A 20600-nucleotide genomic window follows, 5' to 3' on the forward strand; every position below is an offset into this window, starting at 1 on the left:
ATTTAACTTTCGTTTCGGTTTCTTTGAAATCATTTGTAGTTTTGGAGATATTTAACTTTAAACGCCCCATGCATTGTTAATGCGGCAATGGACATTTAAAGGCAGGCTTACAACTACATACTTACGCCTAGTAACCTCATTCATACTTTAAAATGTTCATCTTACTGTGGACATGTTTGCCTGGAAAGGAATCTTTGAAATGTTGCATATTTTTAGAATTGTACTCCTTTAAAAGTTCAGAGATTTATAATGGAGGCGGATTGAAGGTTTTGGGACCTCAAAAAACACTTTCACCTAGAAACTCCATTCACAGTTCAAAAAATCCACCTTACTGTGGACATGCATCCTTGAGATGTTTTACTTCGAAATCATTTGTAGTTTTTGAAATATTTAACTTTAAGCGCCCAATGCATTGTCAATAGCAATGGATATGTAAGGGAAAAGGGTACAGACTTTGCCAGGCTAAGTTGACATACTTAGAGACTAAACTGAACTATTTAAGTCATCTCCGTTGGTAGGTCAGTATGTCTTGATAACACACAATGAATGGGTCTGATAAATCGCGGGTAGGTAAGTAGGTCGCCTACTTCGCCCATTCAATGGTCTAATAAAAGGTGATAATGTCCCATTCAATGCATTGATAGCATCCGAAGGTGTCGCTGCTCTACTCCGGGAGCGGTCGGTCGTCTCTGCGACAGGGTTGCCAGATCTGCTAATTATAATTTCCCCGCAAGATTTTAATAGCAGATCTACAAGCTCACAACGCGTCGCGATGCGACGCGTTGTGAGCTTGTAGATCTGCTATTTTCAAATAGCTGATGTAAATGTTAAAGTGCTCATGTGGCCCGCATAGTCGCTTCTTTTTGGCTGGTTTGCCTAGACCTGGTTGCTTGTTTCTCTTACAGAATCTGGCAACACTGGTCACTGCCCCAACTGGATTCCTAGAGAATAGAAAAAGGAAACGGATGGAAGTAAGGAGAGCGAGAATCGAGAAGGAAGGAGGAGGTTGGGGTGGAGGTGGATGACAAATTGAAAGCAATGAAATGCAGAAATAGCCGAACTACAAGCTCAATACTCACGACCCATGTTTGGTCTGCTGTGAAGCAGAACAAGCTAGTTTGAGAGATGGCAGGTGTATTTATACTGTGGTGAGTTGGAAGCAGGTGTAGTGGATGCAGTTGATCGTGAATGTGGAGTGGCTAATGAGTGAAGGCAAGTGTGGTAGATATGGAAGCGATTGAGAACAGGGAGTGGCCGTGATAAGCAGAGGGGGGTCTCTATTCCTGAACCTACGTTGTCAGACAACTACATATCGTAACATAATTGCTTGTAGATCGTTTTTTTCTATTTTTGTATAATACATGGTTAAGTGGTTAATCGATTTAGTCAATTATAAAACAAGAAACAACAAGAAAAATACAGTACATATACAAAAAAAAACTGCTTCTCGATTATTCCATTAAACTACATGAGAAAGATTACGTTTGTTATTGGTTCTAAATATCAGTTTCAATATATTCATTGCCCAGCCCTAGGACTAATACTCAGAAAGAGAGAGTTGGAGAGAGAGTTAGTTAGAGCCATATAGCCTATAGATAAGATGATCGTGCAGATGGGAGAGTAGAGTGAGGTCATTTAGCTATGTTGCACCACTATACTGTCCCCTGTTCCATATCAGCAGTTCTTGCAGGGGTGTGTTAAAGCCTACCAACACATATCAGTGGGGATTTATAAGACCAGCAGGAGAATAGAATCAGGTTGTTTCAGAGATCGAAAGGCTGATATTGCTGTGTGTGTGTGTGTGTGTGTGTGTGTGTGTGTGTGTGTGTGTGTGTGTGTGTGTGTGTGTGTGTGTGCGCGCGCGCGCGCGCACGTGCGTGCGGACGGACGTGCGTTCAACAATATAGACCTGTGTGCGAGATAGAGAATGTGTTTGTTAGTAGTGTGTGTGTGTGTGTGTGTGTGTGTGTGTGTGTGTGTGTGTGTGTGTGTGTGTGTGTGTGTGTGTGTGTGTGTGTTTATGTGTGAGAGAGAAAGAGAGAAGCAATCGAAGAGATAATGACTGTTATCAGGCTCAATGACACAACAGAGCTCAATAAACCATTAGGTGTGTTTGAACTGCGGATCTCCCGTCTACTCTACTCTCTTCACAACCACAACCACTGTAATCACTCTCTTCACACAGTTAAAGGGAAACCTAAATCCCATTGTTGTGATGTGAGGAGATCATATATAGTGCAGTGTTATATTAGTTAACTAAAAAGAGTGTAAAACATTTCAGTTAGGTGAAATAAAAACAAAAATGAGGCTTTACAGAAAGATAACTAACTGAACCTATATCATGTGTTTACATGTCTTCAAAAATAGTGAATATAGCAGATCTACAAGCTCATCACAGGTCATCACATCACAATGCACTGTGAGCTTGTAGATCTAAAATGTTTTACTTTTTCTGAGCTTTTTGAATATTATTAACTATAATAATATAACTAAAAATAACTCATTTTGTGAACATTTCATGGCTAAGCAAGCCCGTGCTAGAGTATTTCTGAGGACAAAAATGCTAGGCTTCCCTTTAACAGGCGTGGAATTGTCTAATTATTATGGGCTTTATAGGCCAGAGGACAAAAGCTGGTCTGTGGCTTATTTAATTGTTGGTGTGCCTATCAATCAGCACACAGTGTTACTGTACATTTGGCATAAATCAGAGAATGATGGATACCAATCGGATACTGAAAACATCCAAGTATTGAATGTCACCTCTGACATTAATGTGAACATTGAATCATATGTAGTAGTGTGTGTCACTACTTTAATTCCCTGTAAGTCAATCTATGGTATACAGTTTCACACCAACAAACCCACATTTGCTGGTTGGAGTTAGCACGGCCAGAACCTAAATAGACAGACGGTTCCATTCAATCACCTGCCAGGTAGCTTGAAAAAAGGGACCGCCCTCTTCTGCGGTTGGGCTACCGAGATAGTAAGGTTACCCCCCCCCCCCCCCAAAAAAAAAACATATTATATTGACAGTTTAATTTTATAGCATTTGTGATAAAGATCATCCCTGCTTTGCTTTACGATTTCTCATCTGTTGCTATATCCTCTTGCAGATCACTGAACTGCCAGTGAATGTCAGTTCATGTATCAATGTTGACTATTGTGTGTGAAACTAATGCCATCATAACAGATAGAGGAAGAACTGAAAATAGGGCTGCCAACATTTAGATGGAGATTGGAGAAAGGTTTGTGTGTGGTCGGATATTTATCCTCTAAAGCACTCCTCCTCAAAGGTACCAATAACAACTTTTCAAACTGTGTAACCTATACTAGAATTATAAATTTTAAATTATTATTCATGTGAAGTCCAGTTGTTCAGCAATTAACTCACAAAACCACATAATCTGCATACAGTCGTGATTCCAAGCTAGTTCATTGAAAATTCTGCTGCTCACGACTAATTGCAGATGATGTGGTTTTGTGACTTCATTGGTGAACAATTGGACTTTTTAGCCGCATGCTTGCAGCGGCTCTATAAACAGCACTAGTCCTAGTCCAACACCCGAGTGACATTTAGTGACACCTAAGTGTCATTGGCTGCCCTGGCTGTCCTTCACACTTCCCCCCTTTTAAGCCCCCCTTTTAAGCCAATGGGGAGACGAAAATTGAATGGACACGTTAGTCAACGAATTAGACGAGACGAAAATGTTAGGGCGGGACGAATGGAGAAGAGATCCAATCAGAATTACTCTTTTTGTGGGGCTACTTGGGAAGGGATCCAATCAGAACGATCCTCATTGTTAAGTTAGGTTGATCCACCCGGAAGCAGACCATATTAGGGGCCAGCATGGACGAACACAAATCACAACAAGGCAACGCACGGAGTTACACAGGAGAGAGAGAGAGAAAGGGAGAGAGAGCTTCAGGCAGGAGTGTTAGCCTAAATGCTAGCGTGCTTCATTAGACCTAGTTTGGCTATTAAGTTATTATGTTCACACTGACTTCAATCTTAGCTATTGTTGGGAAGACCCGTGTGGTGTCACAAAATGTTGCCACCACTTATATAAAAAACCTTAGAGCGTTAATCTGCGACTCTAAATGTTGCCAGGTTTGGCGAGAGAAACAAGCAATCCAAAAAACAAGTAATCAGGTCTATGAAAAGATTGGGGCCAAAAAAGCCTGCCACATGCGGCTTTATTATGACTTAGGTCATTCTTGTTTCCACTACAGTGTATGGGGCTTCATCTGTGTATCGCACCTAACGCATAGTGAGTGCAAAGGAACACAAGTGCATCTCATGTGAATGGGGAGTGACAGAAAGCATGTTTTAGAAAGCTTAATATGAAATCTGTCAATCAAACAAAGGGTGGGGCTGCACCACACCACATACACATTATAATCATCACTTGTCAAATAGTTGAAAACAGTTTTTAAATTGGCACTATGGTTACTGAGAAATGTCCAGTAGAACCTTGTTAGCATTTTGTAGCAATGGTAATGGGAATGAAAGCGATCAGCTATGCTATAGCCACTACCTGCTGCCACTATCTGACAAGATGCAATGTGCAAAATCAAATAAATTATAGATGCGGTACAGCAATGGAACTTTAGATAGTTACCCAAGCTGACCTACTTGTACAGTATCAAGACAGGCACTTAATGATTCAAAGGTCACACTATATGCTACTTAGTGTTCAGTACATGGATTTAGTAAGAAGCAAATGGAAGTGTAAAGCCTGGCTCCAGCCCCTGAATCACTAGCCTCACTGGTTGAAAATCTAGGGAAAAAAAACGAAAAACAGTTTTTGTATAGTGTATCTCATGCTAGTTTGTGGCACCTGTGTGAGAATGTATCCATACTAGGCCGGTGCAGTTCAGAGTACCCAGTGCATTCCAACTACCGACCGATCGACTAAATATGAAGATGTCATAATGGTAAATGGAGCATTTATATAGCTCCTTTATCCAGGAGGCGCTTTACAATGATTGTGCATTACAGTCACCCATTCACACACACATTCGTACACCGATGGCAGAGGAAACCTAGCCTGGCATTGCCAGACTGATGATGTGGATTCACTCACACGTTCCTCCATGGTATCAGTCTGGACTTCGGCCCATATGGCAGAGAGTATGAGAAATCAGAAAATGACCGGGCCAATCAGTGAATGCGCTCCAACTGCTGTCCGTACAACAGTGAAAAGCAGCTGATCCGGTCATTTTCTGATTTCTCATACTCTCTGCCTATGGGCCGAAGTCCAGACTGATACCGTGGAGGAACGTGTGAGTGAATCCACATCATCAGTCTGGCAATGCCAGGCTAGAGGAAACCATGCAAGGCACCAACCTGCTCATCGGGAGTTCAGTGTCCTGCTCAAGGACACTTCGACACTAACTCTCTCACTCACACACACACACACACACACACACACACACACACACACACACACACACACACACACACACACACACACACACACACACACACACACACACACACACACACACACACACACACACACACACACACACACACACACAGAGGACTGGCTTTTGAGGTTTCAAAGGATAAATCATCCTTATCTGAATAAGTGTGTTCATGCAGTTTTACTGTGGAAGATGAGGGATAAACTGCACAGGACAAGCTCATTAAAACAAGACTAGGCAAGCTTAGTTTAGCCGGACCCTGGAATGGATACAGCCGGCTAACTTCCCTCAAAATTGTGACCTAATCTCTGCGCTGCATGACTCAGTCTTTTGAAAATTAATCGAATACGTTTCAGTGGGATGCGTCTATCTTGCCAACACCGTCTTTGAAATAAAGGGCTTTCCCGCTCGACTTCACTTCTCCGTCAGGGGCAATTACAGAGACAGCTGAAATGACACTCTTTCTAAACGCAGAGCAACAGATAAATAATATAGATTCAAGAAGGCAACAGGGTAGGAAAAGTGGATTAATGAATGATTTTACTGACACCACTGGGAAAACAACTGACACCATTCAACCAAATAAACCTGAGAGCTAAAGATAAACATAGTCACTGAATTATCTTTGATTCTAACCTTACTTTTTAAGAAACATCAAGAAAATGGTAAACATAATCAACTACAACTTTTAGGCGTATAAGAAACTGTCTCTCCATTGATGCTGCAAAAAAATCTGCAGGTCTACATCCATGCATGGACAATGCTATTTTATCGCACATGTCATAGGCTACTATATAACCATCTGGTCACAAGCTGGACCTGAAACTGCTATGAAGCCACTGCACTCTGCATAATGGCGCTCTAAGGATCCTGGATAAAAGGACCCACCCAATATCATCACTGTAACATTCTCAAGTTTTAGATTTTATTCAAATGCGTATCTTGTATACAAGATTTTCCACATCATGCACAGACAACTTAATCTAGGTTGGCCAATACCCATGTGATGTTCAACTGCCTTCTCTTTTAAGGCTAGCAGTTTGCAATACACTTTACAGCAGATATTAAGAGCAGCTAAGCAGGTTAAACAAAGTAAGTAGCCTTCCGAACTAGGTTTTTGAGCCATGTGGCCCATGGGTCAGGTCCTGTTCCCAAACAAACATGTAATCACTAATATCTGGATTACATTTCAATTTTAATAAGCAAAACATCAGCGTTGCCGGGGTTATACATACATACCTTATACATAATATTCTTTATGCACCTGTAACCCAAGTAACCAAGGTAACCAACAATCAAATCAGATCAGTATAAATGTATACATACAAACACTTTTTTTTATCCCCCAATCTTTATTGTCTATTTTACGATAGTGTTGTATATTTGTATTCTTATTATTATGAATTTAGTGGTTTATATTTGTATTAATTGTAATCTTAAGGGACTGTTGATGGAATTTAGCTGAAGGTAAATCTGGCACATACATTAAATGACAACATTTCTGTTTAACTCTAATTGATTAATTGAGTGCCAGCATTGCCAGAATTATTTCAGAATGATGTTGTCCCAGTGCCAGGGTTTTTTTTCACAGAAAACAAAAAGTGCTTAGGAAGCGAGATACAGCTTTTTTCAGTTCTAAGTTAAACAAGGAGTGGATGGAGCTGCAAATCTTCAGATGATGATATCTTGGGTTCTGAACATGTTTTTCAAAAAAAAACAAAAACACGTGATTGGCACGTTGAGCCATAGCGGTAAAAACACGTGAAACACGTTAATGGCACTCAGTGGGTATACATACATCTCTTGCACATAAATACATAAATAAACTAGAAAAAGTGCTCCTCGGAGCACAGGTCTCCGCCAGGTCAGGTAGGCCATTGTGGCCTCCTGGTGGCGCTATAATAGGCCAACGTGAAAAGGGTGCCATTTCTTCTTAGGCCTTGCACGACAATCGGACACTGACTGCATTCATGATTTGAGGCATTTTGTTAAAAACATGTGTTTCGCTAAATTAGACCTGTTGGTGGCGCTATAACAGGCCAATGTTAAAAGGGTGGCATTTGTTCCTCAACATAGTGTGAATGTGCGTGCAAAGTTTGAGCGCAATTGGTTCATGATTTGCTGAATTTTGTTCAAAACAAGCCAATAATGCAAACTTTAGATGTCAATCTTAGCCAATCAGTATGGAATATGAAAAATCAAACACATCCGTCGTGAACACATGACTATCGAGATCATGTGTACCGATTTGTGTGAAATGGAGTAGAAAAAAAGGAGTAGTATAAAATAATATGTTTTACATAAGTCGGCCTCCTGGTGGCGCTATAAAAGGCAGATGTGAAAAATGCAGGGCAAAGGTTCTTCCTTGACCTCTAGGGAGTGTGCATACCTTCTGGTGGCGCTATAAAAGGCCCATGAGAAAAATTTGGGGCCAAGGTTCTGAATTGGGATCCAGGGAGTGTGTGTGCACAGTGGCGCCGTGATCAAGCCAACGATGGCAGAGATTAGCTGGTGACAGACGGACGGACACACGGACACACGGACGGACGGACGGACGGGGTGGAAAACATACTCTCTCGCCATGCCTTTCGGCCTGGCGGAGACAATAATGTAAAGTAAGCCCTGTGTTTGTTTTGTCTGTAGAAGCGTGGTTACATTCTGTCCACTTGATGGACCATTTGTTTTGAATGAATTTGTTGAGTAAAATATGAATTGCCTGCACATCGCTGGCCGTGAGATGTGTTTCTATGATGAGTTTGTCAGGAAAGCAGAAAGAGGGAATGGGGATACAGACACCACGGGCAATGTTGTTGCATATTTCAACAATGTTGCATGTACTACCAACAGTGGGGAGTCATTCAGTCCCATCAGTGAGTTGTAATATAGGCCCCAGGCCCCTGGGGTCCAGCAAAAAGTATAGCCTCAATAGATCAACATCTAATCCTACTAACTTGCCTGCCTGCCTGCCTGCCTATACCTACCTACAATATCTACAGTTCCTAAAGAGTGGAAAATGGTTGGGTTGGAATTGAATTTAGCCCATTAAAACCGGGAAAGCGTCCGTGCCATTTAGCGTTGGCTATTCAAAAATAGCGGATCTACAAGCTAGTGGTTTATATTTGTATCACTTTGTGCCGCGCTGCAAGCTTGTACTTCTGCTATTTTTTTCTTTTTGAAAAATCTAAAAGGTAGTAGAATGGGAGCCAGATTGCTCAGATGCTGAGTTTCCTGTGCTAGGATTCGATCCCATGACCTTGTGGTCTGAAGTCAAGCAGATACAGGAGGAGTGCAGTACAGGAAGAGACCTCACGGAACTGCCATTGTTGGTTATCTGGGTTAGATAAAGGTTCAGGTGGGTGTTGTTGTTGTTTTTGCCATAACCCCCCTACTTTACTGTGTGGAAACCACGGGGAGCAACACTGCTCCCCGCGTCCACTGTATTGCATCCCTGTTTACAGGGGGAACAGAGTACATCAATGAGTATTGGCTTCAGTGCCTATAGGCTGGCCTTGAACCTGCCTTGGCCCTGTTTACAAGGTCGCTTAGGTAGCCACGTCTGACCCGCTTGCCTACGGCACCTCCACATATTGACACACGTTTCTGTAGTGCATTTAAGTGTAGTTTCTGGATTTTAGTCTTCAAAACATGCTTCAGGGTAAAGAAGCAGGAGGATTTGAACCTACGACCTTTCGGATCATGTGTCCTAACTCAGTGAGCTATAATGCTGCCTGATTCCTTCTGCTTTGAGTAACAACAAACAACGATACGAACAAAATGCTTATCAAGATATTCCATTGCATTTATTTCATAAAAGGTAGTGAGAATGCATACTGTAAATGGTGAAATCCATTAGCCTAGCATAAGGGCTCCCACACCTTTCAGGCCGTGACCCCCCAAAATAATCATATTTTAACTGGGGACCCCCCCACCCTGACAAGCACTTTGAATTGTTGTAGGCATTACCTTTAGTTTGACTCGGTTCCACAGATAAATATTGTGAAAATTGCCAAACTACAAGCTCACAACGGCTCGCACTGCGAGGCGTTGTGAGCTTGTAGATCATCTATTTTCACAAACTTTGCCTCTTTCTTAAGTAATATTTGACAATTTGGCCAATATATATTAAAAAGGTCTTAAAGGTCATTAAATTGGGCACACGATTCCTGGCCCTGACAAAGTGTCACGGTGTCCCCTAAAATCTTGAGGAATATTACTTTTTTAAAGTTTTAAATATAAGTCATTCTTATGGGGGCCCCTGGCACAAAATATTTTCACATGGGGGTCTGCGGCCAAATACCTATCAATTTGGGGGTCCTTGACCTGAACTGGGAACCAAAGTGGGCGTGTCACTATCCTACAGGTTGGAAGATGCAGATGCGATATACAATGGCAAAAGCAAGCGAAAAATCATCATTAAATAAAGAGAAAAGAAAAGGGAAACTGCAATTGACAACTGAAATGGACACTTCGAAGAGTCATATTCAACACATTGCTGGCCAGGCATCGAACCGGGGGCAACTGGGTATTCCTGCTCCCCAGGTAGGCTCTCTAACCATTCAGCTAATGGTTCTGCTTAAAACGCCCGGTTTGCGGCCGGTTCCGTGAAAGCACCAAGGTTCCAAGAATCTAGAACGGAACCAGTTCTAGAACCAAAGTGGCCTTTGTGTCTCATTTGTGGGCTGTGGACAGTTCAGAAACATGCTTACCTGTGACATCAATCATTAGGATTCCAAGCTGATTGAAACTTCAGCCTTTCTCCTCCTGGAAAGTTAGCATGCTGACGTAGAAGCCATTGTTCTCACATAAAAAAAAAACAAGGGAGAAAAAAAAGTTTAAAATATTGTTTGAAATCCCCAAACCTGCCTACCGATGATGTCACTGGTACAGTAGGCGGGTTTTCACTGGCCCTCCTCAGACAGACACAGAGAGACCTAATAGACAAAAATGGTATCATCTTTTAATAATCATTATAGTGAGGACCAATTATAGCATATACAGTAACAGGACACTGCAGGGAATTGAACCCGAATTATCTATTATATAGACTCTATCTAATATATGTCTATGCACATCTTTCTATCTACTTCCTCTTCTCTTCCTTCCTTCCTTCTCTCCTCTTCTCCTTCCTTCCTTCCTTCTCTCCTCCTTCCTTCCCTCCCCCTCCCTTCCTTTAGTTCCATTTGTACACTATCAGAGTTACACACCCGTAAGGGGCCATTTGGAACCCCCTGAAGGAACCATGAGGGTCCCTGGACCCACATTTGTGTCCCACTGGTGTAGCAGTGTTCCCAGTGAGCCAACATGCAACAATATCAGCACCCTGACTCTGTTTGACCAGAAGGGAACAAAGCCTTCATTAGTATCATTGGTAACACCTGTGAATGTCTTCACAATATGGCTGCTGTGTATAGAGCCTATCACTCAAGTGGGTGAAGCTGAAAACTGAATTTCCTCTGCGGGATAAAATCAGTCTAGTTATACATGTTGGCAATTATGCATAAATGAAGCTGAAATGTAACTTAGTCATTGATTGTTTTCTTGCAGCGTGCAGCTCTTTTGCAAAACATCCCACATGGTTGTTGAATAGTGATATTCATGCTAACATTGCTGTGGGAACATGCTGCACATATCTCAGCATGGCTTTGTAACAGTTTGGTTTTGCCTTTGGGAGAAGCAATTACATCGAGAACTGCCTCAGGCTAAGTAAATTAAAGGATAGCATTCAGAGGCACGGGCATATCAAACCAAATACAATAAGCAGCACTGGAAAATGAACATGAATGTGTAAATACACTAATAGAATCACTCAGACTTGTAGTCCCAGTTTTACTCCAAACACTGTTCCTATTTTATGTATAAGCACCACAACTATTAACAGCATTTCTTATGTCATTTTTGTATTTCAATGCTTGGTCCCTGCCCCTGAAAACAAGAAGCAAATACTGGCATACAGTAATACCAGGATACTGACACCAGGATAATGACCATGATACTGACACCAGGATACTGACCATATACTGACACCAGGATACTGACCATGATACTGACACCATAATACTGACATCAGGATATTGACCTGGATACTGACCCATAGTATGATCACAAATAATCAAATATTAGGCTAAAGGTAAACTATCTTTAATGCATAAGGAAATTACCACGAGGCTTAATTCACTAGTTGAGGCAAGGTGAAGTCTGTCTCAAGACCCGCCCTACTCTGCCTCTCATTTGTGGTTGAATTTGTACTGAGGGTGGGTAAGCCAATCAGAGGTGAAGTAGAAGTGAAACCTGTTAAAAAACCTGTTAAAATGTGTACATTTTTGGGATTAAAATGACTTATGTATTTTATGTATTTAAATACAGAATATACAAAGAAAAATACAAAAAGTATTTGAAATATGTATTTCAAATACATATATACCCATCTTGGCATACAATGGCTTTGTAGCACACTTGTATCTGGGGTCATTGACTGAAATATCCCTAAATTGAGCCGAGGAGAAAAGTTTGACTCCACTAGAGAAGGGTTGATTGAAAGCCCTGGTGGCGCACGCACACACTCGCGCACACACACACACACACACACACACACACACACACAAACTTTCGCACGTACATTTGCACATTTTCGATTTGGCTCAGCAGCTGTTCCGCTCCAGTCCAACTCCCTGCATGGCATAGCCTTATTACACTCTTATTAATGTAATATCATTAAACGTCCCCCTGAACATCTGACTGCAGCGTTTCTGTTTTTTTTACACACCTCGTAACATTCATTCCTTTTGGCAGGACCAGATAGCAGCGTTGGTCCTGGGAGATCTGTGGCATCTGCACTGTTGTGAGACTAAAGCGGATTATTCCACAGTGTGTGTGTGTGTGTGGGGAGGGGAGGGGGGGGGGGGGGGGGGCTGCTGTTGGGGTTAAATCTTTGGGAGTATTTATTGTCTGTCCTCCATGGTTCGGCTCAATTCTGCCTCTCCTAGATCAGGTAGAATAATGGCCTCCATAACCTTGGGCGCCGGTGGGCTCTCTGAGAACTCTCTCTCTCACTGATGCTCTCTTACCCAGGGAAGCACAGAAGCACACAAATAGGCACACATGAACACATATGTACGTGTGTACACACCCGCGCGCACACGCACACACTTTGGAGCAGTATTTCTCTCCACATCTGGGCAACGTGAAGAGGCATCTCGAATTGATCGGGGGATAATGAAGGAGCAGAGGAGGACGGGATCAATGCAGCAAGACCCAGTTAGGAGAAACACAGCATGAACACAGGGCCAGGCTGTTCGACTCCAACACACGGCCAGACGGGATACTAAATCTACCAGGAGTAGAGCATAATGATTTGTGTGCGTGTGTGTGTGTGTGTCCTCACGGGCGTGCAGACGTACATGTGTGCGGGTGAGAGAGAGAGCATGTCTTTGTGGCAGCCCCTCAATAGATTTGGCCCACATTGTTAAACTGGTATTCCCCTCAGCCGCCTGCTGTGCCACAGTGGCCTTTCTGGATTAGAAGTTTCCTTCCCGGGCTGTGCCTGTTTGTCCCCCAGCGACCGCCTGATCTGATCTGAGAGGACCTTGGCAGGTCATGGAGATACGCTATGCTCTGCATCTCGATGAAGCTTCGTTCTTGAACACGTGGGAATCGCGATGGGAGAGAGCGTATACCACATTATATCGCTGTTTTCACATATCAGACAGGAGATAATTCCGCGGCTTCCGTGGGATAACTCTTGGGATTCTGAGAATATATATTGCATTGCATGAACCAGTTGTAATGTGTAAGATCATGAAAGAAAGGCTTTTGGTATCTCGACGGGAGGATTCAAGAGAGAACAACCCCGTCGTATTGAGCATGGCTTGGAGGGTTGAATATTGATATATCAATACATTTAATATGGAACGGTACAAAACAGGTACAGATACAGTATTGCCAGATCTGTGTTATAGTGAAGCATTTTCCAAAGTGAACTTTCCAGACACATTTATTGGGCTGATAACATTACTCAAACACAGTGTATGACCATTGTAAACAATAAAACAGAAAGAAAAGGCATCAGCTCAGACTCATAGAACTGCTCCAGAATTCAAAGTGCGCCAAGCATTTTAAAAATACTCAACTTATTTTCTGTATCTCTTCTTTTTTTTTATTCCTCTTGATATATCTTTTGAATGTTTATTTGTTACTTTTTTTTTACATATTCATTTTTCAGCAGTATTGATAATTATAATATGTACAAACTAGGCCAAGACACTCAAGGTTGCTCTCCGGCCAAAAGCCTATAAATAATTTGCACGTTTCCCCCAGACAATGTGGCGTTTTTCTGAGACTGACAAGGCAAGGCTGCAATCCTTCACTCTTGGTTTTTGCTGTTAGCATGCCTTGTTGGTGACAACTTATGACAGGTCATCAAAGACTCTTCCAGACCACTTCATCTTGACCAGAAGGGGGCAGTGACTTAGTCCTTGAAATCTTCCCCATCGACAGCAATAGCTCTTTATGTACAAAGGCTTGAATGTCCCAGCATAGTCCGACTGTTTAAGGAGGCTATTAAATAAATGCTTCCGTTGCTTGTTTTTAAAGTTCATTTTTCAACGTGTTTTTTTTTCTCCCAAAAAAAGGTCAGTATCAAAATGTAGATATACTGTAGTTGTACGGGGGCTAGTTAGCATGTGTTAGGACAGGGTGTTCAAATAGTTCTCAATGTATGAAAAGTAGAGTCTCTTTGCTCACAATGCAGTCTTTGAAAATGTTTAGAGTGTGTGTTTTTTTTGTCTTCTTTATACAACGCCATGAAATAATCTTAGATGAGATGCAGCCTTGATCCCCGCTTCAGTTCTTTACGCCACACACACACACACGCACACACACACACACACACACACACACATGCACACGCACAAACACACACGCACCCACACACACACACACACACACACACACACGCACACACACGCGCACACACACTCACAACCACTCCTTCCATCTCTCTCCAGTTGCGCTCCTTCCTTCCAGTTCCGTTGCCTTCGTCACTCGTTTCCACACTTGTCCAAGGGAGGTTACTTTAGCAGCCACTCGTTCACTGGAAGAGAGTCAAAGGACAGGAGTCACAACGCTGGTTTAAAAACGTGAAGAACTCCACTAGCGTAGCATTTCATTTTCACACAATAACAGGGGACACTCCACTGAATGGATGTACTGTAAGTGCTTCGGTGGGGGGGTCAATAGTAATGGGAGACAGCCATATTATTGTGTTCTGAGTTTTCTTCCCCTCTGAATTATACCCGCCATGCAAACACCCTGTACCGGAGAATATATACGCTGCAATTTCATGAAAAACATGACCACAAAGGCGGCGGCGTGCCATGGGAACTCAGTCATTATATCAACCACTTAAAAACCTGGCCCCCCTATTTTGGGCATGTCATTAGAGGCGGAAATGTAAAAGCTTTCTTAAATGTTCAAAAATAATAGCAGATTTACAAACTCACAACGCATCACATTGAGCTTGTAGCCAGATCTGCTTATTATAATTTCCCCGCAAGATTTCATTTGAAAATAGCCGATCTACAAGCTCACAACGCGTCGCATTGCGACGCGTTGTAAGCTTGTAGATCTGCTATTTTCAAATAGCTGATGTATATGTTAAAGTGCTCATGTGGCCCATAGTCGCTTCTTTTGGGCTGGTTTTCCTAGACCTGGTTGCTTGTTTCTCTCACAGAATCTGGCAACACTCTTGTAGATCAGCTATTTATTCTATTTAAGCACAACGCTGTTGTACAATGAAGAACAAAGTGGTTAATGCGCGCTTGTGCTGGCCGTCAGGGAGGAAAGCAAACACACACTTTGATCTGCACCCTTCCGCATCATCACCCCCTAAAAAAAAATCACATTCAATTACCCCCAAGATAACCTTACTCTGGGGGTGTTTCTCCTGCCCTAAAGGTTAACCGTACAAAACTATCCAATTAGCTGTGTTTCCCCTTTCTAATGAGATGCATCGCCTCCCTGCTTCACCTTGAAGCTATTTACATCTTTAAATGAGTCAAAGAAATTAAATTCACAGCTCAGCTTTTGTGTTTTTCTGGCCTGCTCTCCTGGGTAAAAAGGGGCGGCGGGGGTTGTGAATACGCTCTGTAAATGAATGAACACACTTCCACGTGGGAGAGTGCACGTGTGGCGTGCGTGCACACTTAACACTGCACTCTGCAATCCAAGAGTTTACATGTGAGTGAGTGAGTGAGTGAGTGTGTGTGTGTGTGTGTGTGTGTGTGTGTGTGTGTGTGTGTGTGTGTGTGTGTGTGTGTGTGTGTGTGTGTGTGTGTGTGTGTGTGTGTGTGTGTGTGTGTACAGTATGTGTTTGCCACGATACGATAAAAATCGTATCGTGAACCTAATATCGTGATTTGAATCGTATCATGTCTAGTAAGCACCAATAGATGACAGGGAAGCACCATAGGAAGCACCATATCACTTCTTTAAATGTGCATATAATGCATTATAGACCCGACCTTAATATATAATCTTACTCATATGTTTTATTCTATGTAGGATTTGTGTGCGTGCATGCGTGCGAGCGAGCGAGAGCGCGTGAGACTGACATGATCCTGACCATGATACTGACCAGGTGAGACGAGCATGGCACATGCCTCAGAGCAAGAGAGTCAGAGAAAGAGAGAGATAGAAAGAAAGAGACAGAAGGCCCTATTTTCCACGTCAGTTTTACTAGTTAGGCTTCGCGTTACTTGCGCGCAATCACAAGCGCACGGTTCTACAGGGTGGTGTTAACGCTCTGAATTAGTCTTAGGTGTGTTTAGGGCATTACATGAATTAAACCAATCAGAATGTCTATTACCATTCCCTTGAAGAGAAGCTGCGCTGCAGGGAGGTGCACTTGGCATTTACATAACGAATTGGAGGAGAAGCAAACGATTTTCTGCTGCGGAAAAGTTGAAGTGTGGGACCATCTAGCAGTAAACACAATCGTGATTTGTTGACATAAATCATTCGCTCAATCTCAGTTATGTTGTTCTTCATCTAGACCACCAATTAGCCGTGAGTCCTGTGTGTCCTTGTGTTGGAGCTCCATGGATACAACTTGTTAACTGCTGTCCATTGAGCAGAGACAGATAAAGGCAGGACGCAATGATTCACGACATTCTTATAGAATGACCAATCATGAAAATATATTCTATCAGTAAGAAAGTGTAGAATCAATAAATGCATCTATTTTCACCACTTTCTCTCTCGTTCCCTCCTCACGGCTCGTCTCTGTGCAAAGAAAACAGCACTTTACTTGCCCAATGCAATTTATTGATAATCTGGGCCAGGTCATTAATATATTTTTCAACCTTAATGTGGAGTTCCTGATCAGAAATGGCATCTACCATGCTGAACATGTGCATATTATGTTGATTTCAGATGGATTTAGTTTCTTCCTCCTGTAGCTTAATAGCTCCTCGTCTCCAATCTGATCTTGACATATCGACTTAATATTCACATGCTCTTTGGTTACATTATTTATTTATTTTTTTTAAACTGCATTTAAGCATGACAGAGAAGCTGCGGTAACGTGCGCTGCGTGCTGTGGGAACCCCATTTGGATCTGGTCAATATCATGGACCATTAATGATGGCCTTAGCCATACATACTGTATACATACAGTAGACAGAGATTCACAACATTATACGTGATGAGAGGTAGGCCTACGTGAACACATCTTACATCAGCAATATAATAGGCAGTATTAGGCACGCTACTTAAGGAAACAACTTCATCTCTTTTTTCACTCTCCGTGTTATGCGTTCTCGCCCCCTCTCTCTCTCCTCACCGCCCGTTTTTCTTTGGACAGCATCAGCGTTGTGTTGTAATCCTTATTAATAGGATTCATGAAGAATTAAGTGCTCGAAAAAGAATGTATCAGCCGTTTGAGTATCAAAAACTATTTAGGTTTCTCGTAAGGTGTTGTGTTGTGCATCGCATGGATTTAGATCGCAATCAGTGTGCGTTCATTGTGAACTCACCTAGGCGCATCTTAATCCCAATGGTGCGCTGTGTAAATACTAAGGAAACTTGCGTTCTGCGCTAAAGCCAGCTTTTGGCTGGTCTAAACGCAAAGCGCTAATGGCTTTTAGCTCTGGGCATACGACAGCAATGTGCTCTGATTGCGCCAGACCACACCTTGTTTAAGGACCAATACACCCACCAGTGCAAAGTAGGCACTTGATAGTTAGACAGCAGGGGGGCAAAGCGTATAAAGCAGTGGTTCTCAAACTTTTTCATGTCAGGGACCCCCAAAATGATATGTATTTGGCGGTGGACCCCCAACTCAAAATATTTAGTGCCAGGGACCCCCAGAAGCAAAGATTTGAGTTACAAATGTTCGCTTTAAAAATAAATATGTTCAAAGTTTTTGGACAAATGTTCATGATTTTTCAAAAATAGCAGATCTACAAGCTCATAGCGCGGCACTCGGTGCCGCGCTATGAGCTTGTATATCTGCTATTTTTGAATAGCCAAAGTATAAAAGGTTAAAGTGTTTAAAATTATTGTGCACAACATTATTAGCACATTTTGCTGGGGAACCCCCTCAAGGACCCCTGGACCCACTTTGAGAACCAATGGTATAAATGACACCTGCGCCGTTCGGAAGATAGGATTAACACGTGCACTTCCATTAGTGCCGCCTTGCACCGGGCGGAAGATAGGACCCAGAGAGACTGAGATAGAGAGAGATGGAGAGACAGATAGAGGGGGTACAGAAAGAGAATGTGTCTGTCGGCTACAGTGCAGTAAATCCCACAAAAATCACAATGAATAATAAGTGTGTGTAAAGTGGGGGTGGTAGCTCTTGTTTTGTATTGTATTTACGCTTCGGGGGATGACATTCAAATTGTTTGCAGCAGTCGTCCAGACATAGGACTTATAGTAGTAAACAGACTGATCAGAGAGCAGCAAGCTGGGGCTGGCTCCAAGAGCATTGTTAAGCCATTCATCTGCCTGTCATAGCAGAAGAGTCAGTCAGTCAGTCAGTCAGTGCCAATATCAGTCATTGTAACTGACTTACAACTTTAACCACTTAAGCCTGCACACTTCGTTGTGCGATAAGTAGTGAAAATAACCGGAAATAGATTGTACATCTGCTTTTATGTTTTTGAAAGGTTTTTGAGATTTCTTAGGTTTAAAAAAAAAATGTTCGCCTTCTGTTACTGTTTAATGACATGCCCAAAATAGGGACGCCAGGGTTAAAGTTTTTAAAGACTACACGTGTGTGTGTGTGTGTGTGTGTGTGTGTGTGTGTGTGTGTGTGTGTGTGTGTGTGTGTGTGTGTGTGTGTGTGTGTGTGTGTGTGCATGTCACACATTCTGAATGGCTGCTATGCCTATAAAGGGCTTTACATAGCACGCCACGACAGAATAGTTGATCTCATAACTAAGGACATATCTAAACATTTTACGCCGTCAGTGAGAATGTACAAACATTCCTGTGTCAAAACGTCCATGTTTCAACTCTGTACTGATAATCCTGAAATCTTTGCACATCTCTCTGCTAATACACCAGATGTTGTTGTTGTCAATGAAGGTTCCAGATCATGGTTTCCATTCTTGAAATGGCCTGCACCTTTGACTCTAGCTTAGAGGAAGCCTTTATGACCAAAGTCATTAAATACCAGCCGCTCCTCCATACCATCACAGAGCTAGGTTATAGGTGCAATCTACTTGTGTTTATCTTTGGCAGCCTAGGACATGTACATAGGTTGATTGTAAGAGGCGTCCAACAACTTGAGATGCCAAAAAAAGCAGCTAAACGGCTTGCAAAATTCTGTGGAATCTCTTCCACTATCGGTAGCCGCCAAATATGGCGAAGACGCTGTTATTTGTACCCCTGAAGGGTGTGGGGGTATTTGACCATGATTTGCTGACTGTACATTTTTTACAGCACCTTGTAATATTTGTGTCCTTGTATTGTATCTCTTATGTGGACATAAATACATGATTAAATGTGTGTGTGTGTGTGTGTGTGTGTGTGTGTGTGTGTGTGTGTGTGTGTGTGTGTGTGTGTGTGTGTGTGTGCGTGCGTGCGTGGACTAGCGTGAGTACTTACCTCGGTACTGAAGCTTTTGAGCCCTGTTGTTGGGGCAGTCCTTGCCCTGCACGCTGAAGTTGATGTTGGTGCGGATGCAACGGTTATTCAGAGGCTGGACGGGGCGCACGTTGTCGCTCATGCTCAGGAAGATCTGAGAGGGCTGGTTCTGGCTCAACAGCCGCAAGGAGTGCATCTTAAACAAGAGAAAGACACCAAACAGACAGGTCAATTTTGGAAAGCAAAACTCTGAGGAGAAACAAGATGTGAGGGTTTCGACTCTCTCTCTCTCTTTCGACTTATCTCACACCCCTGTGCAGGCCAGACAATTTACAAGGTAATACAAAATGCAAGCTTAGAAATAAGTAAGTAAAAAAAGGAGCTCTCCAAGAATTTCACCTCTAGCTGTCCCTCTTAATCAAGACCAAAGTGCAGATAATAAACCCCACAAAATAGAACCACCATATATATTCCATTATTCCCAGCTGTGGCATTGGGGTGACTCAGACGGGCCTGCTTTGAATAACTTAGTTCTTGGTGTGTTGTGTTTCGGCTCTGACACTTACCTGCATCCTTGTTATGTAGACGGGTTTATTCATCAGGATCCACGTAGCTGTTTCGAAACATGGCGGAATGGTCATGGAGCCATCATAGGTGATGAAACTATGCGTCTCGGGGTAGATCTCTTCTATGTTCAGGCCTGTCAGTAGATACGCATCATCTAGAAGAAGTGAACAAATAAGGATGGATTAGAAAAAAGGAATAGGGAAGTATAATAACCCAGTAGCAGTGTTGATTTTGTCGACTAAAACTAAGACGATTTTTTTTTCGTCGACTACCTTTTTTGCTGACGAAAACTAAATAAAAAACAAATAAAAACTAAGCTATGATGACTAAAACTAAGACTAAATATATTGACGATTTCGTCAACAAATAAAAACTAGACTAAAATGTTAGTGAGGGACTATAGTGGAGAAGACAAGTCATTTTATGTTTGGTTGTGCTCGGGTATTGCGCTCTGAAAATAGCAGATCTACAGTACAAGCTTGTAGATCAGCTATTTTCAGCATGCAACAGGTAAAATC

At 42.3% G+C, this 20600-nt stretch overlaps 1 protein-coding gene across 1 annotated transcript in view; it reads right to left on the reverse strand.

The window, feature by feature from the left end:
• Positions 1-13435: 13435 nt before the first annotated feature.
• The window catches only part of ca10a (carbonic anhydrase Xa), a 230465-nt gene continuing 223300 nt past the window's right edge, over positions 13436-20600 (reverse strand). The window contains exons 7-9 of the mRNA XM_084078985.1: positions 20082-20236; positions 19537-19711; positions 13436-14515 (exon numbers count right to left, since the gene is read on the reverse strand). Of these exons, the coding sequence (XP_083935111.1) occupies positions 14493-14515; positions 19537-19711; positions 20082-20236 (353 nt within the window). The 3' untranslated portion in view covers positions 13436-14492. The remainder of the gene's footprint in view (positions 14516-19536; positions 19712-20081; positions 20237-20600) is intronic.

Source organism: Gymnoscopelus microlampas, assembly GCF_963454915.1.
Source record: "Gymnoscopelus microlampas genome assembly, chromosome: 14".
Lineage (NCBI taxonomy): Eukaryota > Metazoa > Chordata > Actinopteri > Myctophiformes > Myctophidae > Gymnoscopelus > Gymnoscopelus microlampas.